General features: G+C 58.7%; 3 protein-coding genes and 1 pseudogene across 3 annotated transcripts, besides 1 other annotated feature; all 4 read right to left on the minus strand.

Moving 5' to 3' along the window:
* Positions 1-2,464: 2,464 nt before the first annotated feature.
* LDBPK_302490 lies at positions 2,465-2,623 on the minus strand (annotated as a pseudogene).
* Positions 2,465-2,623: a sequence feature.
* A 1,391-nt stretch (positions 2,624-4,014) lies between these two features.
* On the minus strand, positions 4,015-5,064 carry LDBPK_302500 (hypothetical protein, conserved; the record flags this gene model as incomplete). The annotated part of the gene is made up of 1 exon (XM_003862913.1): positions 4,015-5,064. The coding sequence occupies one exon, from the start codon at positions 5,062-5,064 to the stop codon at positions 4,015-4,017; it is 1,050 nt and encodes a 349-aa protein (XP_003862961.1).
* Positions 5,065-5,584: 520 nt separating this feature from the next.
* On the minus strand, positions 5,585-6,193 carry LDBPK_302510 (hypothetical protein, conserved; the record flags this gene model as incomplete). The annotated part of the gene is made up of 1 exon (XM_003862914.1): positions 5,585-6,193. One exon carries the CDS (start codon positions 6,191-6,193, stop codon positions 5,585-5,587), a length of 609 nt encoding a protein of 202 aa, XP_003862962.1.
* Positions 6,194-9,802: 3,609 nt separating this feature from the next.
* LDBPK_302520 (AAA family ATPase-like protein) lies at positions 9,803-10,153 on the minus strand (the record flags this gene model as incomplete). The annotated part of the gene is made up of 1 exon (XM_003862915.1): positions 9,803-10,153. One exon carries the CDS (start codon positions 10,151-10,153, stop codon positions 9,803-9,805), a length of 351 nt encoding a protein of 116 aa, XP_003862963.1.
* Between the last annotated feature and the right edge of the window lie 2,182 nt (positions 10,154-12,335).

Genomic DNA, 12,335 nt, shown 5'->3' on the forward strand with positions numbered 1-12,335 from the left:
CAAGCCCCACAAGCTTCTCGCTGCCCTTGAACGCCACAACAGACGGCGTCGTCCGGAAGCCCTCAGAGTTCTCCAGCACGCGCGCCTTGTCGCCGTCCATCGTCGCCACGCAGCTGTAGGTCGTGCCCAGGTCCACGCCAATCACGTCGCCCTGCACCTTCTGCGACTCGTGGCGCGCCAGGCGCGCAGCCGACGCCGCAGCGCTTCCGCACACACGACGAGCGAACATGGGCTTCAGAGAACGAGAGTGTGTCCGTTTGGGGGTAAAAAAAAAGGTATGATGTGAGAGAGTATGTGAAGTCTGGCTTCTTTGACAATTAGCGTTATCTTACGCGACGGCGTCGTCCACCACGCGAGAGGGGGCAAAGGGGTTCAGAGGTGTGCTGCTGACGTGGTCATGGGGTATTCCAATGCCGACACGTAAAGCCGCGTGCGAAAGAAAAGGAGGGAGTGTAGGCGGAGAGCCGGCGTTGTGGGCGCGGGTGAGTCACCCCGTGTTTGAAGAGGAAGAGAGAAAGGAGGGAGGGTTAAGGGTACATGAGCGAGTGTGTGTGGGTGTGTGTCATGAAGGGTGGTGGCGTTCGAGAGGGACAAAGGCGCGCGCACGTGGAGGGAAGAGCAGAGGGAGTAGCAAAGAGGTGACAGTCGTGGCATGTAAGAGGGGTCCAGGAGGAGTAGCGGGCGGGCATGGTGGTGCATCACTGAAAGACGTCTATGAGGTACCTTCTCTCCGATCTCTGGCGCCGCTGCTAGCGGGGGAAGGGGAGCGGTAGAAAATCTCGCGTGCAGGAGCAGCAATGGCACGCGTAAGCAAGCGTTTTTTTGTTGTTTCTGCTCGGTAGAAAAAAGCGATACCAGTTCACGTCACACGCTTCTCGCTCTCCCCCGTTTTCCGGATACCGGTCCACGTGGGCGACAGGTGCCTCACGCGGCAAAACTGCGGAGGTGTTGCTGCGACCGATGAAGCACCTCCACACACACACATACCGCCATGGCATGAAGAGATAACCATAAACAGCAATCAGAAGGGTGTGTGTGGGTTTGCTGAGAGGGTCCAGCTTCGCTGTTGCCGACGAAAAACCGGTTTCTCTTCCCCGTCCCCCGGACAGATTTGTAAGGTAAGCATGTCGGGGCGTCACCGTCTACAACCGAAAACCTCATCGAGCATCGCGTTAGGTGCCTTTTGTCCAGTCGCTGCTGCCGCAGCTGTGCCTCCGTGGAGAAGCACACTGGTCAACCGCAGCACAATGGAATCGCTGCAATCGTCGTTTTCACCTTCTCAGAGACTCGGCTGGGTTCTCCACGTCCTTCTCCGTCGACCCCGGGGTAGGCCAGGACTACACGCACGATGGGACGACCATCCGGGTTGCGATGCAAAATCATGGCACGACGCTCCTCCTCGGCCAGTTTAAGCAGGGCGTAGTCGCGCCTGTTTGCCGCATCATCTTCGGCGATCCGGAAGCAGGCGAGTCCGAGCATGGGAACAACAGGGAACTCAACAAGGTCGCCAAGGCAAGCAGCCGTCACGTCGTGCAAGTGCGTGGCGAGAGCGCAGTGACGGGCAGATCATGGCCTGAACCCCCTCTAGCCCCATATACGGCAAAGTTGTGTACACTCTCAAGGCGCGAAAGAGACGGCCCATGCCAAGCTGGCATTCCTTGAAATTCATCACCGCGTCGGCGGCCGTGCACTTGGTTGCGAGGTAGACGCCGGTGGCGTTCAGCGGCGCGACAATGTGCTTGCGCTCGCAGAGGAAGAAAAAAAAGCGTTCATCATCCGAGAGCACCACTTTAGGCCGTTCACGAAGACAGAGTCGGCGTGCTGGAACACGGGCAGCAGCGGCGCACGCATCTCAATGCACACCGCAGTGGCCCCAGCATAGGCGGCGCTGAGGTTCAGCCAGATGGAGTAGTCCTGGCAAACCTTGGCGATGCCCTCAAAGTCATCCGTGGCGCAGGCGTCCGTAGTGCCTCAGTTTATGGACACCATGATTGGAATAAAGCCCGTCGCCACGTCCGCCTCCACGGCTGCGCGAAGATCGTCGCCGTGCATCGGGCAGTCACCACCTGCCTCACGCCGGGTCGTTATTGTGCGCACGTGCCACAAAAGCAGCATTCGCGTCGCCTTCTCCACGCAGAAGTGCACGCGATCGCTAGGGTGGCAGGCGAGCTTGCTCGATAGCCGTTTCTTCGCTGGTCGCGAATTTTCCCAGTGCGCGGCTCTCCGTCGCCAGAAGCGCCAGCACAGTCGCCTCCGAGGCCGTTGGCTGCAACACGCCGCCACCCGTGCTCCCCCACGACGTGGCCTCCAGCATGTCAAACGCGCGAGCCAGCCAATCCGTCACAATGCTCTCGAGCTCGGTTGCCGCGGGGCTGGCCATCCAGTTGAAGCAGGGCTGGCTGAGCCCACTAGCTATGATGTTGCCGAGAAGCGCCGCTGGCGACAGCTGGGCCGGGAACCGCGCTTACAAGTCGGGGTGTTGCCAGTGGGTCATGCCAGGGACGATGTGAGTCAGAATATAGTCGAGGATGCCGGCAAAGTCTGGCGACGACGGCTGCGGGGCCGTCTTGTCGCTGATGCACTTCTTCAGATGCACAGGCTGCACTCCAGGCGAGACCGGCATTTCGCGGTTCTTGAGCAAGCGGTGGTAATCGGCAATAAAGTCGATCGCATGATGCCCCTTGGCGCGGGGCTCCCTCCCAGTCCATCGTCTCTGGTATGGGAGGAAGTGGCGGGCACGTCGGTCGCATTGGTGCTGTGGGTGTGCGTCTCGTAAGGGGGTAGGCAAGGAAGGCAAAAAGTAAAGCAGCGAGAGGGGTGGAGGAGAGACTGAAAGAGATGAGCAGGGGCAGCGGTGGCTCCTGGTGTGCCGCGAATGTTTTCAAGCCGGTCAGCGATTTTGGGGGTGGGGGAAGAGGAGGGAAGGGCCTGTGGCCGGTCAAACAAGCGCGTGTGTCAGTGTGTGGAAATCAGGGCAAAGCCATCAGAGAGAGAGAGCAAGACCGCATTTTGCGGAGGTCATCCTATAATTGTTGCTCGTGATGTCTTTTGGCTCGAAACGCGACAGCGCACACCACAAGAGAATGCCCGCCAGGCGGTATTAGCAAAACCCGAGAAAAGTAGAAAGAGACGAAGCGCACAAGCGTACACAAGAAAGCAGGAAAGGAAAAAAAAAGAAAAGAAGTGCCGATAACGGCGCAGTTGTCAAAGGCAGGAAGAAGAGGAGAGCCACGCAAGAGGAGAGAGGGACGGGGAAATTGCAGAAGGTGTTGGTGAAGGCGCCGTCGCCATGAGGATTTTGACAGCACACTGGTTTAGCATAGGCGAGGAGGATGACAACTCCGTCACCGAAGCGTTCTTCGAGGTGCCTCACCGAGCCCAGTGAAGAAGGCGATCTCGTGGAGGCGGCAGCCGAACAGCAAAGTATCCGTCTGTGACGCGAAGCGCTTCCGTCCTCCTCCCCTCGAGATAGTCCACGGGAGAGGCGGGGGGTGCGAGAGAGACAGGCGGTGCAGCTCTGCTGCCCATCATCTCCTGCGCACGCGCAGCGGGGTCGCTCACTCACTGCGAAGTTCTTGGTTGCCGCCTTCTGTAAGCGTTGGTCATCTAAAACTGTACGCGCCCATGAAACGCGGCTCGCGCGGAGCGCAAAATGCTGCTGCGGAGTCTAAAGAGGTCCTCACGATACGCTCCGCGTAATGGACAGAAGAATCTAGACAGAGAAGAAAGCAGTCTTCGTCACCCGTGTGCTCACACGCATCAGAGCAGCGGTCTCTGTCACCGCGCAGCCACGGCAGTCCTTGAAGCAGACACACGAACAGCAGTCCCGGATGCGTGAAAAGGGGGGAGGGATGGAGACAAGCCATAACTAAGCGTCATACCGGATGGCGCCTCTCGTAGACCAAGTTGCTCTCCCCACACCACCCCAACTTAGCGCTACGTTACACTGTCTATGCTCCGGCTACCTACTCTGGAAACGGCCGTTCCGTCTTGTCTGCTCCTCGTGCCGCGACCTCAAGCAGGTATGGCTACCACCTGCGACGTAGCATTCTTTGGAGAGCAAAACGACATCCAAGCCGTCCCCTGCGCCAATGCCACCGCGGTTACCTCGGTACCCGAAAACGCCGCCGAGGCGGCGGCAGTGTCGACGGGCACATCGAGCGTGCCTGCACGGCCGCTCGGCCTCGAAAGCCGTAGTAGCGTCTCCGCAGACCAGTAGACCGTCGGATCCGGCACGTCTGCTGTATCGATCAGGGCAAGGCGGCCCGCCAAGTCTCCCGCAGCGATGCGGCCGTTGTCAATCGCAACACAACGCACTGGCGAACGCCTGTTGCTCATGCCAAATGCCTGCTCCCGCTGAGGGCCCTCGGCGCAGCGCAGGGTGAAGACTCGACCCCCAACAGTGCCGACACAGACCTCTGATGTGTCGCGTGCGACCGCGAGGCAAGTGATCTGATCTGGTAGCGAGAGCACCGAGCTGGGAGAGCTTCGATAACGCGTGTCGTAGAGCAACACCTTGCCATCGTAGTTGGCCACAATAAAGGTGTGCAGCTGCAGCGGCACCGCAGCGACGGCACGCCCAGCGGCGGGGTTCGCCAAACTCATGCGCAGCTGCGAACGCTCCACGTCAACGATTGCAGCCCCTTGCTCGGTGCACGTCAGTAGGCAGTTTGGCTGGGCTGGAATTTCAGAGAGAGAACGAATCGGAAACGAGTCAGGGGTTGCGTAGCACGACGTCAACGCACGTGATCGGCGCGACACGACAGTCACACTGCCACAAGACGATCCCACAGCGAAGAGTTGACCTGCATTGAAGAAGCATGAGGACATCAGCGGCTCCTCGCCGATCGAGTGATAGGGGTAGCTCTCCACGTTACTGGCCGACAGCCCTGCGGCGAGGTTGGCACCGTAGAAGCTGTCGTCGAGGTTGAAGACGTGCGTCCCGTTGAGAATGGTGGTGACGAGGCATGACGACGTGGTGCAGTCGTAGCGGATCGACGACACCATGCCCACCACCTCCAGCCGGCACGCTGTCTTGGTCGGGGGCTCGTATGCGTTTCCCATGGTAGGTGCGCTGAGGAATTCATGAAGAGAGCATGGGCAACAAGCAAAGCAAGAAAGGAAGAAGACGACGATGCAACGAGAGAACAGAGCAACTGCGACGGTGTGCAAGGTCGATTCATCGGGAGAGGAATCCGCAAGTGCTTGCCCAAGGCTTCGAAGGAGTGGCAGGCAGTCTCTCCGTTGCGTGTTCGACCGCTGACTGAAAGAGCTCGTTCCGCTTCGCCCGAGTGCCTTCATTTTTTTTTCGCTTTTCGTTCTTTTTTTTTTTGGAAGATGAGCCACCTCTCTCTCCTTGTATCTGTCGTAGGCGCTGCGCGAGTCCATAACCGTTTCCTCGCGCTTGCCTGTGAGCAAGGGCAACACAACAGAGTCTTGCCGCCGACGTCGACACACACACACACACACACACACACGCCGACAGGCACACATAGAGGTCTGTGCGCAACGGCTCATCATCGCAACATTCTCCTGTTTTGCATCTTGTGGGAAAATGAAGGGAAATTGCGTATTCTGCGCTGGGCTAGGAAGCGTGCTGCCGCTCATCGCGGCGCTGAGCACGCAGCTTCATGTACTTGAACGGGTAAAGGACGACCCCGACGGCCATGCCGAGACCAACGGCGGCTGGTACATGAACAGGGCCAAACGCGACGAAGCACTTGGCGTTTAGTCGCACAAACTCGCGGCGGCGAAGCTTCCACGTCGGCTCATTCACGATCGCCCACAGACCCGGATAGAACAGGTGCGAGACAAAAAGGCAGCTCACGGCAGGGATCTCGGCGGTGACCGGGCCGAGGTACGGCACGAAGCCCTCCTTGGCTCTGGGGTTCGGGATAAACGGCTCGACCAGTACCCAGTACGCTGCGGTGCTTGCGAGGAAGTTTACATAGAAGAAGTCGCTCATCATTCGAGGAATGATGGACTTCTTGTTCTCCTGCGTCTGCGACAGCTTGAGCAGCGGCGACATCGGGGCAGCGGCACAGAGCGGTGTGGCGAAGAGGACGCCGCACAGCACCGTGCGAATGACACGGCGGTACGTCGCGTACTCGCCGAACGCATCCCCGCGCGCGTCCCCGCTAGTCTGCGTAGTCGTGCACCGCGACGCTGCGGAAGGATATGGAATGTAGGACATTCCTCTCCAGTCCCCTCCGTGTGAGCGTGTCAAGCGGGAAGAGAAAGGATCAGGTACAACACCAAAAAGCGTGGCCAGAGGTGGTCTGACCGCACAAGACGTCGTGCCGAAGCAGAGACGACGGCGAAGGCGAAGACAAGAGCAAACGGCGCATTCAAAGAATGGCGGGAAGGAAGAGGATGAAGCAAAGATGTCGGTATGTCCGAGGCACACCTGAACGCACTACCACCACCGCCGCCGCCACCCCTCCTCCCTCAGTAGCCATTGCAAGACTCTGCCCTCCCCCCTCCATCGTGCCGCCCACGCGCTCGCCAGACAGCGCTACGGCGCAGCAGTCGTGAAGGGGGTTGATACGTGGAGGAGGTAGGGCACACACCCCGCCGTGTGCCGGCACCTTCTCTACCCTCTCCTGCGTAGTTCAACTGCATTGTCAGTGCCACCTTCGCCGCGCAACATTTGCTGCTTCAGACGTGCAAAAACGTAAAGCCAACACGCTCACGTAGGGATGCCCACAAAGGAGAAGCGGGCAGTATGCGGCAGCCGTTGTTATGGCGCTAGTGCAGTTTACGGGAGTTCCTCATGGCTCCTTATTAGGGCTGCCTCGTGCTTGGCAGCTGTTACGCGCAACTGTGACGTTATAAAGGAGAAACAAGCAAACACGCGGACGGCGGTGCGAAAACAGGAGCGCACCTCTCCCCATATCCGCATCCTAACTTAGAGGCCGCGCGCCTCGATCCGCGCGCACCACGGCCGCTGCCAGACCAAATGAGAGAGATGGCGAACGCACGCGCGGCCCATGAGGACGGAGCTCACGATCACATCTGCGCAGTGGAGCTTTTCTTGTTGTGCGGCCACTGCTTGTACCACTCCACATCTTCTGCGTTGATGCGTGGTCGCACTTTCTGCAGGGCCGCGTCGACGTCGGCCACCGTCACATGAGACGCATGCGCGTTAGCTGTGATGGCGTGAAACGCGGCCTCTTTCACCACCGCAACGACCTCGGCACCGGTGTAGCCATCTGTCCGCTCTGCCACGTAGTTAGCCGTGAGCTCCGCCGCCACTGGCAGGTGCTGGAATTGGATGTTCGTGATGGCGCACCGCTCTGGTAAGGTGGGCAGCCCGACGTAGACGCGACGGTCAATGCGTCCGGGACGCAGCACCGCGCCGTCGATGTTGTCTGGACGATTTGTCGCCGCCACAAACACGAGTGCGTTCTTCTTTTCGTCAAAGGCGGCCGGCAACCCATCCAGCTCGGTGAGGAACTGCGAGATTACGCGGTCCGATACGCCGCCGCGACCGCGGTGGCCGCACATGCCATCCAACTCATCGATGAACACGACGCACGGGCTCGCCGCACGGGCACGCTCGAAGATGTCGCGCACCGCCTTCTCGCTATCGCCCACCCACTTCGAGAACACCTCCGGCCCCTTCACGGAGATGAAGTTCATATGACTCTCGTTCGCCAGCGCCTTGGCTAGCATCGTCTTGCTGCAGCCCGGCGGGCCGTAGAGGAGCACACCCTTTGGTGGGGTCACGTTGAACTCTGTGAAGACCCAACTGTGCTTTCCCAGGCACCAGTCCACAACATCACAGAGGGTCTGCTTCGCCTCTGCGCTTCCGCCGATGTCGGCCCACGTCACATTGGGAATCGACACCTCGAAGCGCTTGAGCGACGAAGGATGCACCGCAGCCGACGCCGCGCGAAGGTCCGCCTCCGTTGGCTCGGTTGACTGACGCGCTTGGAACGCTCGCACCACTGCTGTCTCGACGAGTCGATGCAGGTCGCGTTGTGTGAAGCCGTGTGCGCGCTCTGCCACCTCCAGTAGGCAGTCGTCGCTGACGGCAGGCCCTGCCGCTGCACCGCCACGGCACAGCTCCGAGAGGCACGTCCGAAGACATGCGAGCCGCTCCTGCGCGCCACTCGGCATCTCCAGCGACACAACGCTCCCGCCAAAGAGAGTGGCACTGGTTAGACATGCGTCGAGACTCGCCAGTGCCGGCGCACTCGCAACCACTTGCACATCGAGACGGCGGCTCTGCAAGTCGAGCAGCTCAGCAGCCACGGCATGGGCGATGAGGGACATCGCCCACCGAGACCCGGCAGAGGACGCCTCGCGGGCGCAGATAAGATGCAAATCATCCATGATCACCGTCGCCGGCGCTGACTGGCGCGCGCGCTCAAACACCTCGTGCAACGCCGTGGCTGTGCTCACCTCACTACCCTCACCCTGCGGCAGTTGGTCCACGTGAACCCACTCTATGTACCTCGTAGGCCCAGTCGCGGCGGCCGAAGAAGTGGGTCCGTCCATGCGTCCTTGATGCTCTGCCCGGGACGCTGCGGAGGCGTGACAGGCGAGCCAGCGACTCTTACCGACGCCAACGTCCCCCACTACGAGGGTGCACAAGAACCCAAAGGAAGAGGCGCCGCTGTACTGATGCTCCTCAGCCGTGCCATCTGTGATCGGAGTTGATGCACGCTGCGGCGCGCCGCTTAAGGTCTCTGCCGCACCGCCACTGCTACAAAGGCGCACCTCCGTCGCATCCGTCACGATTCCCCAAGCAGCTGCGGGCTCGGCCGCCTGCGTCGGCCGTTCTCGCTCTCCACAAGCAACGCTCAAGTCCATCACCTCCAGCGTGATGCGATGGGTCAGCACACGTTGGGTGATGCGTAGGTGCACATACCCGATCTTGTGGTGCAGTGTGCGGCGGAACAGCGCCTGCCACTCTACTGTAGATGCGATCGACGGCACGATAGCATCAGCCGTGTCGGCGTCACGCGCGTTTTCGGGGACCACCATCGCCAGCGTCACGGACCGCAACGTCGGTATACCATTCAGAGGGAGAAGAACCGGACAAATTGCGACAGACGAGACGTCGACCAAAACAGCCGCCGCATCATCGTTCACGAAGATCTTGTCGGGTGCAACAGCGGACCCGCGCATCGGTCGCACTCCCGCGTACACGTCCCCGTAGCTTGTCCAGAGGTGCACAATGTGTCCGCTCTGCAGTCCAAGGCGGTGCATTACGCGGGTGGCGAGAAGACACTCGCTCGGCCCGAGAGCTCCATCCACGCTAATGGCAAACATGGTCGGGGCCACATCACGGCCCGTCCCCGAAGGCACGTTGGAATGGCCCTGCGGAACGGACGACAAAGCAGCGGCGGGTATGGGCGCCATGCACTGCTTTACTTTGTTCTTGGGTGAGCCGGTCTCCGGTGACGCTGACGGCAGCGACTTTATGGCAGCCGCAGGAGCGGTAGTTAACGCGGGAGAAGAGAGAGCCTGGTTAACCGCGATGCTGCGCTTCGTATCTGCGGTCTGAGGGCGACTTTTGAGATCATCTGCTTTGGTAGTGTTGCGCGCCTCGCGTTGGGGCGGCATCAGCGCTGCAACACGAGCGCTTTCGCTCTCGCACCTCGCTTTCAGCCGACATGCCGGACCGTGAGATGGCACCGCCGGCTCCGCAGCTCTCAAAGAACTGGAGGACGCCGACGAGGAGGTCGAAGTGCTCGAGCTGCTGGTAGAGTCGGCGAGCTTGTGAGGTCGAGAAAAGCGATTTCGATCTGGCGCACGGCCGCGGGAAGCCTGCACAAACGCGGTACCATCGACGTTAGGCCGGAGGGGTGGCACGAGCCGCTTCTTTGCGGGCATTAAAAAAACAGTGCGAGCACGAAGATGCGCGGAGAGGAATCCTGGATGCAGACAAGATCGATAGAAGAAAAAAAAAAACATGCGAATGTGCACGGTACAAAAAAAGAGGAGAGCACAAGAAGATCAAACCCATTCTAGCAAGGACGGATGCACTCCGAGTGACATGAAGGATAGACCAGAGGGAGAAAGTCCTCAGATGTGGCGCCGTTGAATGCCAGCTCTGCTTGAACGCACGAAGCTCACCGACCCACACTTGTCGCAATCGAGTGCAGTCACAAGGCCCTGGCCCTGTGCCACCTCCTTCAGCCATCGGCTCCTTACCAGCCTCTTCATGGCACTCTCCGGAGGGAGGTGAGAGGTAAGCGCAGAGGCTGGAACGGAGAGGTGGGAGAGGAACACAGAAATGCTTCGTGTTTGATGCGCGCTCATGCTCCTCCCTGCCAAGCCGTGCCACAACTCCCACAATACGTGGGCAGCGAGTGACACCCTCGAGACGACCGCATGCCCATTCTGACGTTGTTTGCTTGTTATCCAAGTACGCCTTCACGCATTCATTAGGACTGTAGTAGGACGAGCCAATAATAATAAATATGAGCAAAGACAAATCAAATAAAAGGCGGTGGTTGTTTCCGGTAGTGGTGGTGGAAAGGTGGGGGTAGAGGGATGTAGTAATCGTGTGATGGAGAGAAAAGCGTGAAGAGAAGGGGAGGGGAGGGGAACCAAACAAAAAAAAAAGAACCGAAAACAAAAAGAACAAGAAAGTACACAAAAAAAAAGAGGCGAGTGGAACCAAAGACGGACGAAACGAGCACCGCCAACGCATCACGACCTCACACCCGCACACGCCGCTGGACGTGTGCGGCCTTCAGCCTTTCTGCTTCGTTTCGATTTGATAGACTTTTTTTTTGGGGGGGGGGGGAATGGCAGGGGAGGAGAGGGGTGTGGCATCCCAAACACAAACACACACACACGCACATACACTCGAAAAGAGAGGACGAGGCTGCGCGCGTGAGACGAGCCTATTGCTCATGCACACGCACCTTGTTTTTTTTTTCGTTGAAGAAACAAAACAAGAAGAAGTTGAAAGGGGTGAGAGAACAGCGCGACAAAAATACGAATCAGTAGTGGTTTCATCCTCGCAGCGCGTTGGTCCGTCAGCCATACACGTCCCAGTGATGCTCAGTGCGATATGTCGCACTCTATTCCTTTCCAGATGTTACGTGAAGAAAGAAAAAGTTGCCATCACATGCCCAGACTTGCTTTGGGAGTAGAGAGTGGTGTCGGCTTGTCAAAATTTTCATACTGGGTGTTGATGTTGTCGTTGTTCATACGTGTTACCTCAACAAGTCAATCACCATGCCGCAGTGGGACGGCACTTACTTTCCTTGCCCAACCGTTGACAACTCGAACCGACACACACACACACAAACACACGCCAACGACACACACGCAAAAAATCAGGTCCTCTGCTGGTCGTCACGTCTCAAGCAGCGCGTAGCACAGGGCCCGGCAAGGGTCTCTATCTCTATATCTGTATGTTTTCTTTCTTGTATTGTGGAGGGGTTGGATTACCATATCTGTGGAGATGGGGCGGAAAGAAAAACAAAACTCCTAAAAACGGCACAGACACACACACACACACAATAAAAAAAGAAGCACTCGCCTTTCGCATCTGCTCGACTATACACACGTCGTAGCACCACCGTCACCCGCACCCAAAACCGAATGGCCGAGGCGGAGGTGAGCCGCAGACGGCATCCCATGAAATCTAGTCACCCAGCAGAGCAGCAGCGAGATCGGCAATCTGTGAAAAAGGAGCCAAAAAGACCAAAAAAAAAAATACTACCCCATCACACATCCCGCGCCCGTCGACAGGTAAACTCCGCACAGATCCTAGCACCTGCACAGCCACATAAACTTCAGCACGAAGAGCCTGATGGCGCCACCGGCACATACGGACAAACAGAAAACGGATAAAACGAAACAACAAAAGAATCGTGCAAACACATCTTTCAACTGCTAAAAACCTTATTTAAACCGTCAAAACAGACAGCTCGGTCACCGCATGTGCCGCGATTGTATAAAGTCCCAGAACACAAGCAGCACTCCCTCCGAGATCGCCAAGGCACTCGGCGTACCACGATACCAGAAAAAAAAATTTACTTCGTCTCCTCTCCTTGGCTCTGCTGCTGCTGCTGCTGCTGCTCACCGGAGTTGCTGGTGCTGCCGGAGTTGGCCGCGGCAGCCTGCTGGTACTCTGTGCGGCCGCACTCCATCACAGCCTTCTGCAGCTTGTCCGTCGCAGCCGCAAGGTCATCCTTCGCGACGTTCGGGTTCTCCATCGCCTTGCGCAGCTCCGCCACCAGCGTCTTCACGTTCTCCTTCTCCGCATCGCTCACGTACTTCCACTCGCCGAGCTGCCTCTCCGCCGTTGTCAGCTGCGTCTCCGCGTTGTTGCGCACCTCCACAAGCTCGCGCTTCACGCGGTCGGC

This window comes from Leishmania donovani, chromosome 30 (assembly GCF_000227135.1).
Source record: "Leishmania donovani BPK282A1 complete genome, chromosome 30".
In the NCBI taxonomy this organism is placed as follows: Eukaryota; Euglenozoa; class Kinetoplastea; order Trypanosomatida; family Trypanosomatidae; genus Leishmania; species Leishmania donovani.